Genomic DNA, 23415 nt, shown 5'->3' with positions numbered 1-23415 from the left:
AGAATTCTACAGACTCGCCATTCTCTGGGTAAAGATATTTCTCTTCATCTCAGTCCTAAATAACGGACCCTGTATTTATAGGCCCCAGGTTCTGGACTCCCTGGTCAATGGGAAGATCTTTCCTATGTTGACCCTGTCCCATCCTAATTGTTATGGTGATAGAGGTACTGCAGTCACATATACGCTGGATAAGGAGGGCAGGTTTACTTCCTAAACAATCTGCTGATTTTTTAATCGATAGTTCATTATGCTTCATAGTAACTTATACAGAGGCCACCTTTTCTACCTCCAGATCTTTCAGACCAAATTTAAATTCACAAATTGCCATACTAGGATCACAACTCCTATCTCCTTGCTTTCCAAATCTTCCAGGCCTGTGAATTATTTAGCCAGTATTTACTGGTGTTAAGCCTTGGCTCAGCAGGTAACATGCATGTTCCCACATCCCGAAGTACTGGATTCAAGTCACGCTCCAGGAGTCAGGCACAAATTTGAAAGTTGACGCACCATTCCAATCCCTTGATTAGAGCCACAGAAAACAGTTCCAGGACAGAAAGAGGCCATTCAGCCCATTGTGTCTGCACTGGTTAGATAAACTAGCCTACAGTTCACATCCCACAACCTGGTCTGAGCCTTGCAAGTGACACCAAGTACTTGATCATCAACTGAGCTCTCAGTGACTACTCAGTGGCTGAGCATCTATAGTTGTTTGGGCAGAGGCTTCTAAACATTCGCGGGCCTTTGAGTGAAGAAATTGCTGTTTGGATCAGTCCTAAACAGCTCAGGCCCCTCCTCACCCACCCTGTCAATTCTGAGACTATGTCCTCCAGCCTCTTTGCTATTTTAATCCCTCAGAAAGGGGGTAACATCTTCTCTCAATATGGCCATTCTCAAATCTCCAAGGAATTATCTATGTTCAGTGAGATTACCTCTAATCCGTCTAAATTCATTGACGTAGGACCCATTGTAAAGGAGTGGCTCAGGGTACGCTTTGTAACTGGGACTCACCAGTGAACAGGTGTTATTCCAATCTGCTACTTTGGACGCGACGGTGGCATTCTGCTTCCTTCGGAGGAGATTTTCCGCAGTGCCATAGTAGCTCCGGTGAGGACCCGTGTCTGACGTGAGGCTACTTTTAACTTCCACTGAGTCTGAAGAGTTGGAAAAGTTATTTACCCTCCTCGTGTACCCGTCAGTTAAGGCTCCCCTGGAGCTACCACTCGGTTCAGCCACGTCACTGGCAGCGAGGGCACGGCTCGCCTTCCTTACAGTCACTCGGGAGAAATCCGTGCCAAGATCAGTGCCATAGCAAGTGGGTTCCACCTGGGCCCCACTCCGGCTCTTCCTCCACGAAGCCCTCTCTGGTGGATCCACTGGGAGACTTCTGGTCTCCGTTTCGGCCTGGTTAGCAACACGACTCCTCCTCCTCGCTTCGTAGGGAGCTACACCACTGTCGCCTTCTTCATACCTGGGAGATTTGATTGTAATACTGCTGCTCACCAACACCTCAGCCCCTGATTCAGTCTCATCTTCATCAGAGCTGTCTGATTCCGATGGCTTCATTGTAATATCACTCCTACGGATTGATATTTCATAGGGAATACTAATATTGCTCCTCTGTAAAGTTGTCTCACTTGAACTGATTGTAATATTGCTTGTGGAAGTGTGCTTTTCCTTTGGTATCACAGTACTGTTGATCCTTTGAGAGGATAAACTCGATGGGGGTATAGTGATGCTACTGGTCACTTTATTTGGCACAGTTTTGGGTGAGAGCCCATGCTCTTCATCGACTGGCTCTGCCCCAGTTGTCATTATTTCCTTTTTGTCAATGGCAATTATAGCAGGTTTTATAATTGCTTTAGACCTTAGGCCCTCTCTCGGGCTACAAATCCTCTTCAGCTCCAGGCCTGGCTTTTGGTTTGCAGCCACATCTTCAGAGGCGATGGTTTCAGTGGGTTTATAGCAGAGCGGCTGTCTCTCTGTGTTACACCTCACGTCCGTGTTGTCCATGTCCTGGGATTTTGCTGAATGGAAGTACCTTGACCTGCGCGGTCTCGTTGTCACAGGCAGGACTTCTGTCGTAGTTTCTGGATCCTCGTGTATTGGCAGCCTTTCAGCAGACTTTACAGCAGTCAGCTCACTATTGGTGCTCATTGGCACTTCCCCTTCGAGCAGGTCTGCATCCTTCAACTCGCTACTGGACGTTGGTGAAGCTGTGTGATTCCTGTAAGAGGGAAACATTCCATTCAAAAGGCTAGCAGTAGTACTCGTGGATGATGAGTCCTCACCAGAATCATTCACCTCATCTTTTGCTGCTGAATTCTCATTTTCAGAGTTGTGTAAATAGCTGACAGCTTTTCTCTGTTTATCAGACAGTATGGACGATTGTTGCAAGTCAATATAGTCCCTAGGCACTGTATCTGCTTTGCTCTTTGGTCCATTTTCACTCTGTTTACTTTGAGTGTTCCAGGGTCTCTTCACACTGGATTCATTAGCTGCTGGAGGATAGCGACTGAGCACTGATGGGGGTTCCCTCGTTTTCTTAAGCTTCTCTGGCTGCAGGTCCTGATCTTTCTGTGCGGAGATGTAGCTGTGCGTTAAAGATTTATCCTCGGACTTCTTTTCATTGGAAGCTGTTCTTGGGTTTGAAGAGGGCCGTTGAAATCTTCGTCTCACGCTGGGACTGAGGGGACGTCTGTAACTTTTCCCTGTGCTGTCATCATCCAGCAACAAGTCTCTGTTTCGCACCTTCTCCCTCTGTGACCGTGGCTGATACAACACCTCATGTGTCTTCTCTTTCAGGACCTGTGGCTCGGCTGCAGCTACACTTTTGCATTTTGTTTTGTCCTGTCGAGACCTGTAACGAATCTCCTGGTGCGCACTCTCTCCATTTTCCACGGCCTTGCTCCTCGTCATTTGCAATTTCATCTCCTCAATCTGATCAGCTAGCATTTTGGTTTTGCTTTGCTCATTTAGAAACCTCTCTTGCAACTCATTGTGTTTGGCTTCTGTTTTCTTCAGGTCTTCCTCTACCATCTCCAGAAGCTTCAGACGTTTCTTCAGCCTTTCGATTTCCTGAGTGAGATCCTTAATTTTGTTGTCTTCCTGACGTTCATGGTCTCCTTTGTTTCTGAGTCCAACATTATGTGTTGTATTTAGAAAGTCTAAACTTTTCTTTGCTAGACTGCCTTTGGGAGACAGGCCTGAGGACAAGTCGTCCTCAATCCTGAGATCACCTCTGTCCCCAGAATAGTTATATGTCTTCTCACTGACATTTGTCCTGAGATTTGAGGAGTTCCAACTTTGATCTGTCTCATTTATCTTGTTATTTTGTTCTAGTTTCTTTGTAAGGTCCTGGATAACTTGTTCCTTTTGCTTCAGTGTTTCATTCATGGTCTTCCTCTCCTCCGCTAAAACAACGGTCAGAGATTTTAGTTTCTCCAGCTCTTCGATGATACTTTTCTCCGACTTATCGAGCCGACCCTCTGTGGACTCCAGGTCCTTCACTCTGGCTCGGAGGACCTCCAGTTCAGTGATCAGTTTCCTGGTGAGGTTCTTCTCTTCATTCAAGCTCAGGCACAGTTGAGTGCAGTCCGATTTACTCTTGTTAAAGGCTTCTTCCAATTTCTCCAGCTCCCCCATCCTGTCCTGCAGCTCCTCAATCTCGGCCTTGAGCTCTTGGCTCAGCTTGACTTCAGCCTCCAGTTTTTCTTTCAAGGTCCTGCACATGTCTTCGGCCTTCCTGACCTCCTCATCCTTCCCCTCGATGGTGAGTACCCTCTTGCGTAGGTTGTCCACCTCAGTCAGGAGGCTGCTGCTGCTGCCTTCGGCTTGGATCACTTTGTCCTGCAAGTCCATTAACTCATCCTCTGTTCGGTGCAGATTTCTTGTAGCCTCCTCCAGCTCATCCACACGGCGGCCCAAGCTGGTTAGCTTTAGCCGCAAATGCCGGTTTGAAGTCTCTTTGAGGCTCATAGTGTCGGTCATCGCCACTCCCTTGCTGAAATCCAAGATCAAGGGATGGGGGAGGGGGTTGGGAGCGGGAAGGATTTATCTTTTTTATTTGGACTCTTCCTCCTTCTCTTGAGCATTTATGCACTGCCCCTTCCTGTGGCCAAACCTTCTTCCTCCAATCCCAAAATATCCTGAAACGCAAATTTTCAGTTCGACGAAAATCCCCTTTTCCTTTGCATCTGAAACGCTCTTTTCAGATTCAAAAACATTTTAACCTGTTAGGAGAAGAGAGAAGAAGCTTGAGAGATCTTGCCAAGATGGTTTTCAGGGTTTTAATTAACAAGCGCTCACTGTAATTATCTCAGTCAGGCATATCCTCGCGCACAGAGTCATTAGGCAGCCTTTGCGAATAGCTGGTGATTGTGAACAGCCTCTGGGATTTTCCTGATCGGATACTGAAAATCCAACAGAAATCCCGGATACATCAGTAAACGCAATATCTGCCAAAGTTACACCAACTGGTTGGAAGCAAATTTTCAGCGAGTGTATCATTGTTAGTTTCAAAAGATGAGACCACAATGAACCAGTACTGTCCCCCTCCTGCTCGCTGGGCTTTTGGTATGGTACAGAATAATGAAAGAAGAACAAACATGCATTTACATAGCACCTTTCACAACCTTAGGCTATCCCATCATGCCTTACAGCCACTGATGTCATCTCTGAAGTGTAACCGCTGCTGTGACGTTGGAAACCAATGTGTGCACAGCAAGCTGCCATAATAAATAGCAAATGGGATCACGGCTGCATCATGTGTTTCAATGTTTTGGGTTGAGGGATAGACCTTGGCCAACACTTTGGGGAAATTTCCTCTGAGCTTCCTCAAAAATTCATGAGCTCTTTTAATTGGACCTAATGGGGCAGAGTTTCAGCTGAAAGACAGTACCTCTGACAGTACAACACTCAAGAGTCGACCAAAGTTTCTGCACTTAAATCTCAGGAATTAAATCGCAACCTTCTGGCTCAGAAGTAAAGGTATCACTAACTACCATGGCTGATGCAGCCCTCTAGTATCTTGCTTACAATGCCCCAATTCCTGTGTGACCTGGCACAGAGGGCATCGCAACTGAACCTTAACCATTTCCCTCCTGGTGTTAATCCAGATACATAGCATTATACATTATTGAATAGCATTTGACAGCAGTAAATCTGGCCCATTGTGGCTTTGGCGTACTGAGAACAACTGCTGCGTTTCAGAATGTCAAATATCCAATTTGAGACTTGCTGAACAGAGAAACACATTGCCTCGTATTCATCAGGACAAACACAAGAATGCCAAATTTCAAAAGATCGCAGCAATTATTTGTGATTGGCTGAGGCATTTCTATGGAGAAAACACTGGGAAATAGGGGATCCGATCATAGTTGAAGCGCCAAGCAATTAGCACCCATTTGTCTTGCAAGTATAAACTGTTGCGATGGTTCCAAATTTAGCTTTCTTGCATGTGTCCCAATAAATGACGAATAATACTTCAGCGACATGTCTCTCTGTTCAGAAGTTTTCAAATATCCATCTCCTTCTTTTGCAGCTTAATTGAGCAGCGTGATGTACATTCGAAATCCTTTCACTCCACTGCAACATTGTACCTCAACCTAATTCCTCAACAACATCTGCAGGATGTTTCCAATTTCCTGCAGCAGCCGTCCTTGTAGCTCTGAGTCTGCTGGACCGTTTGACAGCTTGTGCTCAATTGGTGGGCACTTTCTCACCAATGGGGAATTGGTTAGAAACCTATTTCACTTAGCCACCTTCCAGTTAGCTCAGGGATGATTACTATCCCATTAAACTGGGTGAACGAGCCAAAAGATTTGCTTTCCTATTTACTGAATCACCCAACAAGCATCTTTCAATGCTTCTGAGGAAACAGCATTAGATTTGACACTGAACAGGATTTATGCTGTTAATTGGAGAGAAATACACATAAATGATCAATAATAAATAGATGTGATGATGACCGGTCTGTGTCATTTGTAAAATTTTCTGGTTTAGTATATATTTTGCGGTAGCCCACTTCACCTGACTGTTTAAATCCAACAGAAGTAAACAATGATAGACAAAAGTTAAGCAAAGCTAGGGGCACATTTTGTTGAAGTGCATCCTATTTTTAAACATCATTGTAAAATGAGGCTATCTGGATCATTATACCAATTGCTGTATGTTAGTCTCAACCATAAAGTTGTTTGCCAGAGGGGCAACATTAGAAACGGTTTTGATGCTGAGTGCTGGGGCCAAAGTGAAAAAGCACTTGCTTGCTCTTGACTCCAGTGAAAGTAAATTTCAAAGAACATCTTTAAACTCAAGTGCAATTTGGCATTGCCTTGCCCACTGTTCGTTCACTGTTCCCTACAGCAGCCACTGAGCAGTAACCAGTAGGACTTTGTAGCTAATACTTTAAAATCACTTCCTATCTTAAAGTGCAGAATCTGATCCTTCCTAGGCCTCCTGCTGCTCTGGTGAGCCCTGAAACAGTCAGTACATTTTAAAAGATATCATACCTGAAGTTCCAATGCCTTGCTGAGCTTTGTTCCTTTGCGGTTTCATTGATCACTTTGTGCTCAGTAAACTGATTACCCACTTCTTTTGAGCCGCTGAGTCGAGCGGTAATGAATTGCAGACCTAGGCAGCCGGTATTTTATGGCTCTGTATGTGATTCTTTGCTTTGTTAATCAGTCTTTCCCGCGAAAATCAGCGCCACTCCTTTCTAATACAAGGTGATCTCCTCAGACGCGCCCTGACTATTACTCACCGAATATCTTTCTAGAAGGAAAATCAGATTTGAATCTGAGAAAACAAATAGATTGCTGCCGCACCTCCTCTTATCAAAATTCACATTTAAGCCCAAGAGAACCAATCCCCTGTGACACTGGGGGGGAAACCTGTCCTTATTATTCTTCAATGAATTTCCAAGTCAATGTGAATGATGACGATCTAATCATTTATTGCTGAAAACGCAACTATATCACGGCTGGTACTTAAAATTATTTAAACATTAAAGAGTCCATTCTCCTGCCCAAGGCCAGAGATCTTAGCTCTGTAATTTATACCATATGAAGAGCCACAACCCTCATATTATTGACCTGGGACAAAATGCAGTTCCTGTGAATCCACTGTTTGTCATGACTCCAAATCATCACTTACTGGTGCCCAATGCCAATTTTGCTGCATCCATAGAGAATGTCAGGACCTGTCAGACAGAAACACTTCATACATATTCTTGTCTTTGAGTTTGCTTTTACTATTCTTCTCTTCTGTTATTAATATAGGTTTAGGTACATTGTCTACCTGAAACTTGCTTTCAAGGAACTGAGTGGTGAAGCAGGCATTTGGCACGCTTGCCTGTATTGGTCACATTTAGAAAGGTACATGAACAGGAAAGGTTTAAAGGGATAAGGGCCAAATACAGGCAAATGGGGTTATTTCATTTAGGAAACCTGGTTGACATTGACGAGTTGGACTGAAGGGGCTGTTTCTTGTATGACTGCATTTTTCCTTCATACAACAGCACAGGCCGTCAGTAAATTAACTGTCCAAATCCACAACTTCGACCACCTAGGCAGATATGGGAATACTACAACCTACTGCTTCACCCCCAGCCTATCCCCAATACCCAACACCACCCCTCACAATCCATACAGTCTGCTGACTCGGATGTATGTTGTTGTTTTTTCAGTGTCAATGGGCTAAAACTGTGGCACTCCCTTCCTTTAAGTGCTGTGGATACCCAGCACATGGAGTGCAGTCAGAAAGGCAGCTCACCACCAGCTACTCAAGGGCAATCAGCATAGGCAACAAATGCTGACCCAGCCACATCTACGGGCGAATCAAACGAAAATAGATTGAAACGATGACTACTGCATGTCATCGTACTGAGGACTCACTGCTGGATCAGAGAGCGAGGATGGGGGAAAACCAATTTCAGTCTGGGAGAGAGGGGGGTGACCTAACTGGAATCAAAGCAGTTGGGTTTGAGTGTTGGCCACCAGCCAGGAACCATTTAACCAGGAATTAGGGATGAACATTGTCAGATCAATCCAAATTTGGGATATCTTTTGAGAAGGGGATGGGAAGTGTCAGTGTCAATCCGACCCTTACATTCTTTCACCAATTTACACTGAGCACTTACGAGGTTCAGAGCCTAACACGGCAAGTCAACAAGTTGATCAGCGAATTGCTTGTTATGTTTACCTGGCACCAATCATCAAGGTAAATGAGGCCAAATAGGTCCGACATAGTGGAGCTTGGATTTGTCATTCAGTAAAGGTGTTGGGTTATCCCAGGAATGCCATGATTTTTGTGTAATTGATTACATGGTAAAGTGGCACGTGAAGGGTAAAATCATTCCCCTCCACCACCATCACCAACCACCACCTCCGTACCACACCCACCCCAAACCCCCCCCCCCCAAACCCCCCCCCCCCCACCTAGGTTCGGGAGTGAAATCTCCCCTGTAACTGTTGCCCAGTAACCTTGCTGAGGAAATTATACTGGAAACCCCTCACAAATCCAGTGCAAGCTTTGAAGAAGGCATTTTCAACACTCCCTTCTGGCAGGCCCACTTTTCGTCAGGTGTGGCTGGATGGGAAGCAGGCTGAACCAATTCAGGAATGAGGATATTGGAGAAAAACTGGGATTGAACCTTATTGTAATGCCTTCTGTGTTGGAGAAGAACGATCTTTCACTCATTGGTGACTAGCACGAATGGAGACTCGGAGCAGATCGGAATCAGCTGGTGGGAAATTGCTTTACATCTGAATTTTGAGTCTGAAATTTGGCGTGTTCCAACAGAAAGGCCTGAAATTGGGGCTCATTATAAGTGAGGTGCCTCAGCCTCATGGACTGTCAGCTATTTTAAAGAAAATTTTCAGGTCATTTGTTCTATCCAGCTGATGAGAGTCAATGCTTGAAGAATTTATAATGAGGACGAGACCTGATTTAGGGCTGCCCAATTTGGCATTGAGGAGTCCGACAATAGGCAATAGGCCACTCATTTGCAACTGACTGTGTAAGTCAGAACTTATTACCCATTCCTAATTACCCTTGAGAAGGTGGTAGTGACCTGCCTTCTTAGAGGCTACAGTCCATATGGTAATAAAAAAAATGAGTGGCTTGCTCAACTATTTATGAAGGCATTTAAAGTTGGCCACATTGTGGAGAGTGAGGGTTAATACTGGTGGGGCACCTATTGACAATTTAAGAGGCCTGAATTGGTGACAGGGACGGGGTGATGGTCCATAAGCCTTCCTGCCACAAATGCGATCAGGATGAAGGTGGGAAGGGGCACTGTGCTGTCCTGCCTTTCTCCTGTCTGATTTAATCCTTCACCCCAACCCTCTTCACAACAAATCTTCAACAATATTCCATCTTTGCTGCCTCCCACACCTCCATGCATTCAACTGTTGAAGATACTTTGGCAGTCCATCAACAACAAAAAAAACAGTTACCACCTCAGACAAATTTCATCTGAAAATGTTTGTGCAAACGTCTTTATCATTTCATTTTATTTTGTTGACATTGAGATCTAAAGCCACCAAATGATGACAGTAGGGAAGAAGTTACATTCAGAACAAGCCGTGGCTGAGGACGCCAAACCTATAGGTTAAAAAACGGACCTGAAGATGGAGAATCTTTGCCAAATGCTGATAAGGCTCCCAGGGATTTCATGCCTTAACTTCTGAAGTAGTGGGCTTGATTTTAACTTCCAACAGTGCCTCCATTTCATTTCTGAAGTGGTTAAAATAGAGAGGGGACCCGGCCACACTGGTCCTGCCCTGTGCCGGGGTGACTGCACTTTGAAAGTTCAGCCAAGAAGAATCCTCACTCCAAGCCAGGGCAACCTAAAATATGCAGGTTGGGCTCCAATTAAATCAAAGAGCCTCAGGGGTTTGGATGTGGGAACAATAGCTCTTTCCATCAGATCAGAGCTGTTGTAAATATCAAACATAGCCAGACGGGTTCCAGCATGAGAGGCTTCTAAATGAACAACTCAGAGATAGTAGCAAGTGCTGATGCTGGAGAATCTGACATAACAAGGTGTAGAGCTGGAAGAACACAGCAGGTCAAGGAGCATCAGAGGAGCAGGAAAGCTGACGTTTCAGGCCTAGACCCTTCTTCAGAAATGAAGACCCGAAACGTGAGCTTTCCTGCTCCTCTGATGCTGCCTGGCCTGCTGTGTTCCTCCAGCTCTACACCATGTTATTTCTAAATGAACAAGTTACCTTGTGAGTTGAGGTGAGCACTAGGACTCTAAATTCTGCAAGGAATGGTTGAGTCTTCTATGCTCTTTGCTTTGTACCCATTCCTCTGACTGTGCTGCACTTTTGCAGCAACTTCAGCATTGCAAAACTTCCCAAGCCACTTCACAGAAGCATTATCAGAGATCTGATAACAAGCCACACAAAGGATTATTAATAGGCAGAGGTAACCGCAAGCTAATAAGGAGATGAGAGAGAAGTCATAAGGTTTAGACAGGGAATTCAGAGGGCAGGACCTAGTCAGCTGAAGACTCAGCCGACAATTGTGGAGTGATTGAAATCTGAGAAGAAGAGGATGCCAGAGTTGCAGAAGCACAAAGATCTCATTGAGTTGTTGGAGGTACAGGGACTTAAAAACAAGAAGATGAGTTTTAAACTCAAATGTGCTGCTGGACTGGACAGAACAAGAGTTGGTGGCAAGTTGGATTTAGGCTTCAAGCTCTGAGTCAATTATCCATCATTAAATAGATGGTTTCCACTTCAAATGACATCACAGTGCTCCAAACCGTATCACTATTTTTTTCTTGCAGTTATTATTTATACAGAACATTCACTCCAAAGGCTAGAAGATTGAAATGTTTCTTGGCAATTTGTCACCAGAGCATGCTTAATAGTGTGTCAACTCAAAAACTCTACAGAGCTTTGCTCAATGTCAGGTACTGAGGGTCAGTGAATCACAAAATTGCTACAGTGTAGAAGGAGGCCATTCTGCCCTTCCTCTCCATGATAGCTTTCTGTCAGTGTGACTCAACTAGTTCCACTCCCCTATCTTTTCTCAGTTGTCCTCCAAATTTTTTAGCTTCTGATAATTCAGAAAGCCAAATAAGAGTGAAAGGTAATTGCTTGGTCACACAGAATTTAAACCTTGCTAAAAAGAAGCACAAAATTGAAGCTTTTTGACCTGCACCTGTCAGAACTAATGTGTAAGAAGCTGAATAAGGAAAAGGAATATCAATTTATGCGGCATGCGAAGACTGTGTTGTTTGATTGGGCCATGATTTGGTACTGAGGTGAAGCAGGGGCTGTTAACTGCCAATCTTTGATGCTAATTGACTGACTTCGGAGGAGACAACTCGGCTCTGACTAGTCAGAGCATTGCTATGGGAACGCAGCAGGGTTTGGGAGTCTCCAGGGAAATGGCAATGGGGTATGGGTAACCGTGGATTTATGTGTGTCAAGATATCTGGCAGTTTGGGTATCAAGAATGCCAACTAAGGTCAAATTCTTATGTAATTTTCACAAATTATGGATAGCATTTCCACGATCTCTACAACTGGCACAAGTTCACAGGGAAGATTTCTTGGCAGCCAGAAATTTCCAAAGCCCACTCCACTTTGGCCATGACTGTTTTACGCTCACTTATAATTTGAAATATGTTCAAGTGATCCAAGCAGTTTTCCAGCTGAACTGCTCAGTCTTGTACATTAATAATTGATCAACAGCCAAATAATATGCACAATTTCACCTTAATCAGTACTTAATTTGTTCTGGAATGTTAGAATTGAGACCACACTCTAACATCTTCTCAAGATCCCCCCAAAAAAGATTTGCATTTGTTTCGCAGTTTCCACCATCACAGACTGTCTCAAAAGTGTTTCAGAGTTAATGGGGTGCTTTCAAAGTATAGTCATTGTTGTAATATTGGGAACATGGCAGAAACAGGCGCAAAAACACACAAAGCAGGAGCAGGTGTAGGCCCCTTGAACCTGCTCCGTCACTCAATTGCAGATCTGATTGTGGCCTGAGCCCCACTTTCCTGTCTGTCCTCAATAACCCTCAACCCTCTCGCCGATCAACCTCTCAGCTTTGAATATATTCAACAAGCCAGCCTCCACTGAACGCCAGGAAGAGGCTTCATGGGCCTCCAAGAAAATGCTTTTCCTTCAACTCAGTCTTAAATGAGTGATGTCCTTTTTTTTAAACATTGTCCCTATTTCCAGTCTCTCCCATGATAGAAAACACTTGTTCCGTATCTACCTTTTCAAGTCTCTTCTGAATCATATATTTTTCAATAAGATTACCCCAAATTCTTCTAAATTCCAAAGGTTACAGGCCCAATCAGCTCAACCTTTCCTCATTAGGCCAACTCACTCAATGCTAGGAATCAGTAGGTGAACCTTCCCTGAGCAGCTTTTAATTCAATTATAGCCTTTCCTAAGAAAGCAGGCCAAAACTGTATGCACTACTTCAGATGCAGTCTCACTGAAGCCCTGTAACACTTCCTTACTTTTGTACTTGCAATAATTGCTGCCTTCAACTTGCCTTGTTAATTACTTGCTGTTACCTGCATTCTACCTTATTGTGATTCATTCTATCTTAGTACGATTCAGGGCACCCAGATTCCTTTGAATTCTGCAGTCTCTCTATTTAAATAATGTGTTGTTACTCTGTTCTTCCTGCCAAAATGGATAGATTCGCATTTTCTCACATCACACTGCATCTGTCAGTTTTTCTGCCCACTCACTATCCAAATCCTTTTGTCAACCCTGTGATATTTTTGAAACTTGCTTTCCTTTGTGTCATTATCAAATTCAGCTCCAATTTATTAAAATTTAGACCACAAACAGCAATATGATTACGGCCTGATATTTTTGTTTGCAAAGTTGATTGAGAGACAAACATTGGTCAGGGCGCTGGGCAGAACTCCCCTGCTCTTGAAGTGCCAGGGGATTTGTTACATTCACTTAAGGTGGCAGATGGGGTGTCAATTAATGACTCACGTGAGAGTGCAGCACACTCTAAGTACCCTACTGACTTATCAGTCTTGATTTTAACACTTAAGCCACAGATATAGGGAATGAAGTTAGATCCTTGTGTCTCAGAAGCATGTGCAAATAACTGGCAGAACAAAACAGCACAGAAAGTACTGAAACAAATTCACAAATATGATATGCAATTGTTCTGCTTTGCCTTTTAACGAGCAAAAGGCCTTTTTTTTAACAGAGGCCTGGAAACTCAGAGCACAAGATTAACCCTCACCAACCTGGGACCTGGGATGCAAGTCAACTGTTTGTAGACTTGCTGCCGTTCTGGCCCTTCCAAACAGTTTGTTCCATTTGTCTTTTGCAGCTTTCCAAAAACACGAGATGCCAAGTTTAAACTTTGCTGTGTGATAGGGGAATATTTAATAAGTGCACACCAGGAATACTTGAGTATGAAGCCACCTGGTGTAGCAATGGTAATATCTTGTTGGAAAGACTCAAATTCTTGCCCACACTGCCACAAATGCGATTAACGTTAAACAAGATATTTCTTGGGCGAGTGAAACCAAGGTAAATCCTTTTCCTTACGTCTTCTAAAGTACCTGCAGAAGAACACAATTTGTGTCCATCCTTACTGGTACGGTTTAGGAGTGGTTAGAGAAAAGAGACAAACAAAGAAATTGCATTGAGACCTTAACTGAAACAGCTTGCATGTGATAATTACTGTGGAAATTAAATCGTCATCACAACAAGAGGAAAAGCAATGGATAAGTAAATTATGAGGAAGTAAAGCAATACAGCAAATAATGACAGGACTGCAATCTCTACCTCAATGTCACAAAATGGATATTATTTTCACTATCTCTGCAACTGGCCTGTGTTCACAGAAAGGAGTTGCTTGCAGTTAAAAATTCCTGAAGTGAATTGCATTTCACGCCAAATCACATTCTGGCCTTGGCTGCATACTACTGTTGGCTTCATCCTCTATGATGGAAGTTTAGAAGAACAATATCCAGAAGCTCACTCGGGGCCAATAACAGCTCATGACCCCACAGGCGGTCAAGTCTGACAAATCATATTACTGGCATTAATCTTAATATGTAGATATTATGCTAATTAAGAGGATGTTGCAGCAAAATAAGCCAATAGTTTACACCTGCGCAAATAACTTTAGTGTTCCAGTGATGAAATTATCCTGATCCTGCAGAGTTCAAGGGCTCAAGCTAAAAGGTTGATTGACGTCAATAAATTTTAACTTAATGTAACAATATGTGGTTCTTGCATTCTTAATTCATGTAGTATTTTGAATGCTCAAGACTGTTTAAATATGACACTCTTAGACTTGCTGTTGATGCCATTACGCATTTCCAGTAATTAAAAAACTTCCATTGCAACATCCACGAATTTTAAAACATTTGAGGAAAAGTGTATGGTTCTGCTTAAACCTTCCCATAGCCTATTTCAGGAAAGCATCAACACCAGAAGGGTTTTGTTTTATGACTTGGCATTTAAAAGTTGTAGTTTACGGCCAAGAATAAATGATTTGTGATCTCAAATTCATATTCAAATTAAAACAACTTGTTAACTAATTATGCTTTCACTTATTAAAGAAGTGAGGTGAGGGGAGCTGAGATCCAACATCATACTTCAGTTTCGGCCAAACTGCAACAAGTTCAACAAATGCAACTCCACAATAACAGCTAAAGACAATGCATGCATATTTGAAGCAGGGGCTATGTACCAAATGTTGGTGCAAAAAATTTCCACTGGACCTGTGCTCATCTCCATTTCCAGACACTTCTTTATCAGAAAAGGGAATGGTTCTGACTCATGGATTTGTAGCAGAGCCTTTAGCTCAGTTGTAACCTGAATAGACCTGATAGGATAAGGAATATATTGGAGCAGTAAGGGCATTCCATCCTGGTAATCCATGATGCAATGGTTCTTCTTGCAGGAGACAAGATTGAAACTGGAATTCCTCAACTGTCATCAGGAATTTCCTGGGGGCACTGGATTCATGTGAACATATTTAAAAGTATCTTATTTATCTTACATATCTTATTTAATGTTTTTTTGATGTTATTTTATGTTAATGTTAAATAGTCTTATTTAATGTATCTTGTTTAAATGTAAATAGAGGATGCAGACTTATTTATTTGCATGTACTATAACAATCATCTATAGTGATGATATTCTTGTAGTTCCAACTAGAGTCAAGAGAAGCAAACAGCAAGTTCAAGGACTGCATTTAAACTTCAACGTCTATGTTGGTGTAAAGTGAGAATACACTAAGTTGACTGTGCAGGTATGGAGTAAATCTAATGTGAGAAGTGACTTGAACATGAGCAGTTGCCGAAAGATGGAGACACTTTTGCATATTATTTACATTTAAGGACAGACAAACCAGATCTATGTTTTGCATTGTGTGCATTTACGTCTGCTAATGATTTCCATTGGTTTCCCCAATGGTTTAGTGTGAGCATGGCTTAAGATATTACATGACAAAGGCCAGGAAAATGTCAAACTTGCTTTGTCTGGTCTCAGTTAGAATTCTACTGTCTGTGACAGCATCCATCTACTGGACAAAAGAAAAGTCAAACAAATTTCCCACGGTTGGTCACTCCCCATTTGGGCGGCACAGTGGCTCAGTGGTTAGCACTGTTGCCTCAAAACGCCAGAGACTTGGGTAGCTGTGTGGAGTTTGCATGTTCTCCCAGTGTTTCCTCCGGGTGCTCCGGTTTCCTCCCACAGTCCAAAGATGTGCAGATAAGGTGGATTGGCCATGGTAAATTGTCCATAGTATCCAGGGATGTGCAGGGTGGGTGGATTAGCCATAGGAAATGTGGGGTTATGGGTATGGGTGGATACTCTTCAGAAGTTTGGTGCAGACTCAATGGGCCAAATGGCCTCCAACTGCACTGTAGTGATTCTACTGAAAATGATGGAACAGTGTAAATGTCATTTTTTTTATCTGTGATGCACATTAATTCCCTCCTTGACTGTCTAAGCAGCTTTCCAGCAATCAAAAACTGGATTTATGAATGAAGAACACACATTTGGACTGGTCACGGGGTTTCGAAACCAGTATCTTGAGGGACAGGTCCTAGGATTAATCCCTGCCTTCAGGACATAAGGCAAGAAAGAAAAGAAACAGTCTAGAGTTCAAGATGAAAATTCAAGCTTTTACGTGACCTCTCTGTCCCACATACCCAGGGTTGAAAAAAAGTAAACTCAACAAAGAATTGTAATAGCCTGTGCGCCCTAATTGACAATAGTTCAAACAAGCATTTAATTCTGTTCAAGTAATCTGGAAACTTTGATTAACTCATCATAAAACTTTGCTGACTATTGTGTTAAGCGAGAGTACAGCAACCTGCTTCCTCCCTTAGAATAGTTTCTGATCTTGAAATCAAAGAAATATAATCCATTACCTTATGCAGACAAAGAGAGTTATTTTGATTTTGTCGTCTTATTCACAGGAACAAGTATGTTGTGTTTCCTTAATATCTTGTCACTTCCCTTGGAAATATTTCAATACACTTCACACGCAACAGATCTCAGTCACTGTTCTGAGGTAGATTACAGCAGCTGTCATTTTTTTATTTTTAAAAAATGCAGACAGCGTGTTGGAATGTTGGCCAGAATGCTGGAAAACTTGTTGATTTGTGTTGCTGGATTGTAAAGGTTCACCTGAACCAGCTCAGACAGTAGAAAGGACCTTCATTTAGCAACTGGTTTGCACAACAGCATTTTCAGATTAAAGATAACAAAGTGTGGAGCTGGATGAACACAGCAGGACAAGCAGCATCTTAGGAGCACAAAAGCTGACGTTCGGGCCTAGACCCTTCATAGCATTTTCAGATTGCTTTGCACTGCACTGGTACTGCACCCGACAGTTAACCTAGATTTTGTGTTGCAGTCCTGTATTAGGACTTGACTCTATTATCTTTGCTGCCTGAGGTGCCCGAGCAGCAGGTAAGATTAAAACACCAGTCCTGCAGATGCCTGTACCTGCAAATGTCCTACAGAATGATGCCAAATCTGTCTTGTGTTTAGCCTAAGGAACCACATTTCTGTACGACTGACAAAATGCTTATTGTGTCCTTCTTGCTGATGCTGCTTAGATTGGCAGAACCAGCCTTACCATCCTCAGGACACTTAAAACACTACAGTTGATACAAATGATGTCTGCTTTCCTGAAGTAATATTAATTCTCAAATATCAACACATGGATTATATCATGATTAATACTGTGCTCCATTAAATTGACCATGATTGGTACGTTGTGGATTAGCAGGGCATTATTACCATTGGTTTTTGGTTCAAACCACACACAACACATTGATAGTATAACAACATGTTTTTGCAAACAGTCTGACACTGTCAAGGTGACAGGGTCTCTGTGGGAGAATAAAGGTTTCAGCTGGTTCATCCGGTTTTTGTATTTAATTCAGGGGGTCAAATAGCCCAATTGCAGTAGGGGAAAGCATTGGAATAGTGGTATTGTAATCTAGAGACAGAGGCTGATGTTCTGAGGGCATGGGTGCAAATCCCACTGTGGCAGATGGTTAAAAATAGAATTCCATTGATAAATTTGGAATCTAAGAAAAATGGTTAGCCTACTGCACATCTTTGTCAATTTACGTAAAAACCCATCTGGTTCACGCATGTCCTTTGGGGAAGGAAAATTTTTCATCCTTAGTCAGTTTAGTTTGTATGTGACTCTAGACACCTAAATTGCCAAACAGTCCACTCAGTTCAAGGGCAATTAGAGATGAGCAACAACTGCTTAACTTGTTGTAGCAAAGTCTACATCCCAAGGGAGATTAAAGAGGATACTTAAAGAGCATTGTTGTTGGCACAGAAACCTGCTGAAAGCAATTGCTGTAGGTACAGAAAAGGAATAAAGCCAATAATAGACACTGGAGAAGAAGGTAAAGCTTCTGGAAAGCAAGATTGTATTAGATTAGAGAGGTTTATGTTCTACTCAAACACTATTAAAAATGGATATTAATATAGTGCATTAATTCCAATAAAATTTACTCATTTGTAAAATATATAAACTTCAATTTGGGTCCTAGTGTTTTGCAATTATATCATCTCCCTATTAGTTATAAACTGTTCCTATTTAAAAGTTTACAAGTTTAATTTCTTTGCTGTAATAGCTATTTTCAACTGTTACAAGTGTCCAGTTTTGGTTCATTCCATTCAACTATTTATTCAAATATTTTGCTCAGATGCCCCTTCAGTGCCTTTGGAAATTGATGGGAGGAACTGCTCGAATAAGCTTGGTTTACCGATCATTAACCAGATGCAGTTAAACAGAGCGGCCACGTGGTCCACTCCTAACTCACGTTCCTCTGTACTGGGTCTTGTAGAACCACTGGGTAATCTATTGCATGTTATGTCTTGAATGCAGATCATAGATTTGTGGCTCTGTGTCTCATAATAAACTTTGTGGTGCTTTTTTATGTTACACATACTGCTGCGAGTATGACTTGTTTAGGCTTGTCTTCACAGCCAGGACCAATTCTCCAAGCAATGGATGCATGTGAGCAGAATAGCAGGAGACAATGTTTTCATCTGAGGAAGGGAAAGCAGTAATACTTCACCAATGTCACTCAGTTGATTCATCATGGTCTACAAGACTAGGTTAGGACCATTAACTGCAAATGGGGGAAGGAGACCCAATTGCCTAGTACCTTTCATAAATCTGGGCTGTTCCAATGTCCTTCACAGCTAATTAAGTAATTTAGAGGTGTGGTTGCCACTGAAATGTAGGGAAATGGGGAGCCAAATGCACACTGCAAGCTCCTGTAAACAGCTCAGTGTCAATGATCAGATCATCTGACTTTAGAGACACATTGCTCTCTTCAAAATAATGCCCTGGGATCGTTTATGTTTGGCAGAGCCTTGGTTTACCATCTTTACCGAAAGCTGGTGCAGGATTCCACCAGAGTGGGATTTATTGCTCGATCCAGCTGACAGATCAGATTGGGATGCCAGATCAAAGTTGAGAACATTACCATTCTAATTTAACATTTTCCAAGGTGTGACATGGTTAGTAAGTTTGAAGATGACACCAAAACTGGTGGCACAGCAGACAATAAAGGAGGTTTTCTACAATTAAAAAGAATCTTGATCAAATGGGTCAATGGGCTAAAAAAATGGCAGGTGGAGTTCAATCTGGATAAATGCAAGGTAGTGCATTTTTGTACAATGAACAGGGATAGGGCTTATACAATTAATGGTAGGGCCTTGAGTAGTGTTGTAGGACAGAGGGACCCAAGGGTGCAGGCATGTAATTCTTTAAAGTTTGCATCATATATAGACAGGGTGGTTAAAGAGGCATTTTGCACACTCGCTTTCATTGCTCAGTCCTTTGAGTATAGGAGTTGGGACGTTATGTTGAAGTTGTACAGGACATTGATGAGGCCTCTTCTGGAATACTGCATCCAGTTCTGGTTGTCCAGTAACAGGAAGGATATCATTAAGCTGGAGAAGGTTCACAAGAGATATACCAGGATGTTGCCAGGTCTGGAAAGTTTGAGTTTTAAAGAAAGGCTGGGACCTTTTCCACTGGAACATGGGAGGTTGAGAGCTGACCTTATAGAAGTTTATAATATAATAAGGGGTATAGATAGAACTTGTGGTGGTTGTCTTTTCCCTAGGACGGGATATTTCAAGATCAGGGACACGTTTTAGATTTATAAAGACATGAGGAGCAATTTTTTTTACACAGAGGGTAGTTCGCATGTGGAATGAACTTCCTGACGAAGTGGTGGATATGGGCACAATTACAAACATTTAAAAGACATTTGGATAAGTACACAAACAGAAAGGTTTGGAGGGTTATGGGCCATGAGCAGGCAGGTGGGACTAGTTTAGTTTGGGATGATGTTCAACATGGGCTGGTTGGACCGAAGGGTCTGTTTCCATGCTGTGTAACTCTACGAGGGAGCTCTGCACTCCAACAATTCTGGCCTCATCCACCCCTGTGAAAATCAGCCTGTTCCACAAAAGCAATGTTGGGTATAGCTTTTCCTTGGCTGAAAGGTGGGCAGCCTCAGCTTGGGGCAAAAATGATGGATTATCGATGGATTCTTCCTGAAAATGCCATACCACAAATCTCCAAGGTAGACTTTAAATGGTTTATATTTTAAGCCCCGATAAGGGCAGGCACAGAGGCTGGTGAGTAGGTATGTTTACGCCATTGGCAAGTACATTTCAAAGATCCATGGTGACCCCAGGCCACTTTCACAGCAGCGGGGTTCAGGAAGCGGCAGCTTACAGCAGTTGTGTCAATTCTGTTGGACAAAGGTCAGGCTGAGCCTAGCATTGGAACCTGACTGGAATTTTCCTCCAGGTCCCCAGCGGTCACAGTGCAGCTGTCTGGCCTCGCGTCACCTGCTTTGAGAGCCCTCTATAACCGAATGCCACGTCCAGCCTCTGGCTATCCATTGGTCAATTTTGGGTAAATTGCAGCCCGGAGTCTGTCTCCCGCTTAAGAGAAGCTTCTGACTTGCATTTTGCCCTGATTTCAGGGTCCCGAAGCCCAAAGAACCAACATTGCAAAATGCCATAGTGGATTCCATAGTGGATCTAACAGTCGAAACACAAACTGCAGCTGGCCTCAGTGTCTCTGATTTGGTCCAAGAGTGAGAGGCTACTGGGTAAGAAAAAGATCGAGCCTGAATCTGAAGCCCTTCTGCTCCAGCAGTTTCCAGATACCCACCAGGACATCCTAGCAGAATAGCCAATGGGACATATATGGTAGGCTGGGGGAGGGTGTAGTAATGGGACTTTTGGGAACTGTAACAAATTGTGGAGACAAAGGAAAATTGCTGATATGCTGAGTATATGCAAAAACATATGGCTTGTGGGGTCAGTAAACTGGGGTCAACTTATATGCTGGAGTGACATATACACTGTGATTTTCAGAAATGTTACCTTATGCACAATCATTAATTGTAATAATCATGTGGTAGGAATCCCACATTGTCAGTTGTCCTGGGGATGCAATACTTGTACACAATTTGCACAAAAATGTATGAATCCAATCCTCCAAAGGGTCAGCACAGCTTATATTGCAATAGCTTAAGCTTTGAGCTCACTTGAGAGAATTCCAGAATTTACTTGTGGTTCATAATTGGAATCCTGATGATCTGTAGTGAAGCACACTCAAAATTCCAATGGTTCAACCCCTGAAGTATGAATCTACAACTAGATCTGTCATACTTGACATCAATGAAGCAACAGTGGCTCATAGAGTCATAGACATGTACAGCATGGAAACAGACCCTTTGGTCTAACTCATCCATACTAACCATGCTAAATTAACCCAGTCTCATTTGCCAGCATTTGGCCCATATCAGTCCTCTGGCAGCTCATTCCACAAACGCATCACCCTCTGTGCAAAAAAGTTGGCCTTTCAGTCCCTTTTAAATCTTTCCCCTCTTATCTTGAACTTATGCCCTCTAGTTTTGGATTACCCCACGCTGGGAAAAAGATCTTGGCTGTTCATCCTATCCATGTCCCTCATTCCAAATTCTTCCAGATCCAGAAAGAAAACTGAATAGGCTAATCTGATTGGATAGATCTGTTTAAACTTCATGGTCAGAATTCTCTGGCCTGGAGCCCTGAGGTGGGAAATTTAATCTCAGGGTGAGCAGAATTGGAGATGGTGATGAAATGTAATCAGCCTTTTCTGATTGCGACACAGTGATCCCCACTAGAAGGCAAGTACGTGAGGAAAGATTCACCAAACCTCCTTTAACCTCTCAAACCCACAGCCTTTATCTCCTGCAGGAACGCAGACAGAGAATGTAACAGCTTTGAGAAGTTTCATGACATTGCGACAAAGATATTGTGGTGAAATCATGATCTGTCTTAAGCCTGGAAGCACAGGAGGGTAGCAGTCCATGTGAGAAAATTTAAGAAAAGAAACTTTCTTTTAGGTATTTTCTAATCAACCTGTTCAGTGACATTGATACAGACTGCGGGAATTTAACGCAGGCCTCCTGGCTCAGAGGTAAGGACACTACAACTATGCCACAAGAACGCAGAAATTGTCTTTTTTTAAAAAAGTATTTTAATATTTTGACCACCCACCACCCAAATCACCCATTTGGCAAATTAAGCTGTTGATGAATTAGAAGCACTGGTCAACAGGGGCAGATTAGCCACAACAAAAGGGAATGTTAAGGAACAAGCAAGGGGCTAAATCAAAATGGAATTGGAAAGGAAAAATCTGCAGTTCAGCTGCTGTGATGCCCACCTCTCCTTAATGTCTGCAGGATGCTGGCGATCACCATATGGTGCCTATCCAAGGACATCTGGGCACGACCATACCTGGGCAAGAGTGCTGGCCTTTGGGAACTATAACCCTCTTCATGGCCCTCTGTCTGGACCTGTTGATGGCCACTTTAGCCAGGCCCAGGAGTAGGCCCATGTGGACGTCCTTTCGGCCTGCCCACACTCCTCCACATTAGGTGTGAAAATCCTTTTTTTTTCCCCTTTCCATACTCCGAAGTGTACTCCCACACAACTAAGCGACTTTGCCACCACCACAATCACCGTGAACATTACTACCACCAGTAATCACCTGTGCAGCCGATCAAATATTTACATGCAAAGCCCATTATGGGTGATACCAAAAGTGAAGGGGTGGGGGGGGGGTGGTGGTTAAGGATAAAGGGAAGGTGCTAAATCAAAACGGAGTTGGCAGGGGGCTGGTGGTTTGGAAGCATTTTCGGTGCTCACCTATTGTTGTGGGGATAAGGGGACAGAAACCAGAGACTTGAACACAATGCCATGCTCGACATTCCTGAGCAGGACTGTGCGAGTGTCACCTTGTCTGAGGTGTTATCTTTCAGATGAGACATTAAACCAAAATCCCACATACCGTCACAGGTAGATGTAAAAGATGAGGAGGGGAGTTATCCTCTGTTGTCTGGCCAATATTTATCTCAAACAAAGTTATTAAAAAAAAATTATCCGGTCACCATAACATCGTTACTCGTGAGATTGACTATGTGTCACTTAGCTGCCACAGATACTATCTTGTAACTGTGATTACCAGTATCACATTGACTGTAAAAGACTTTGGGGAAGACTTCAGATGATGCAAGATCGCATGAAAATACATGTCTTTCTTTTTGTTAAAACTTCTTTTTCACTGCAGAATGCTGTCTGCAATACCTTGGGACATTGCGCAAGAAGAAAGCTGTGGTCCAGGGTATATAGATAGAGTGCATTAAGAAGCCCCACAGGGCACAGAGGGGATGATTGGGCAGGCCAGCCGAGATGGGGTAAGACAAGCAGTGAGTCCAAACACTGGGCTTACGACTGACGTATGAAAGTATCAAGATTATGCCTACATTCTTAAATCATTTGCAGTTTATTTGCTCACAATGTATCACAAAAGCAGACTGACCTTATCATTACCAGGT

General features: G+C 42.9%; 1 protein-coding gene across 4 annotated transcripts in view; it reads right to left on the bottom strand.

Moving 5' to 3' along the window:
- luzp1 (leucine zipper protein 1) overlaps window positions 1-23415 on the bottom strand; it is a 130337-nt gene that overhangs the window by 19699 nt on the left and 87223 nt on the right. For all 4 annotated transcript variants that reach the window (XM_059654350.1, XM_048558355.2, XM_048558352.2 and 1 more), the window contains exon 2: window positions 1009-4229. In XM_059654350.1, the coding sequence (XP_059510333.1) occupies window positions 1009-3987 (2979 nt within the window). In that variant the 5' untranslated portion in view covers window positions 3988-4229. The remainder of the gene's footprint in view (window positions 1-1008; window positions 4230-23415) is intronic.

The sequence above is a fragment of the Stegostoma tigrinum genome, chromosome 24, assembly GCF_030684315.1.
Source record: "Stegostoma tigrinum isolate sSteTig4 chromosome 24, sSteTig4.hap1, whole genome shotgun sequence".
Lineage (NCBI taxonomy): Eukaryota > Metazoa > Chordata > Chondrichthyes > Orectolobiformes > Stegostomatidae > Stegostoma > Stegostoma tigrinum.
Note: the sequence above shows the minus strand (reverse complement) of the source record. Positions and strands in the feature narration are given on the sequence as shown.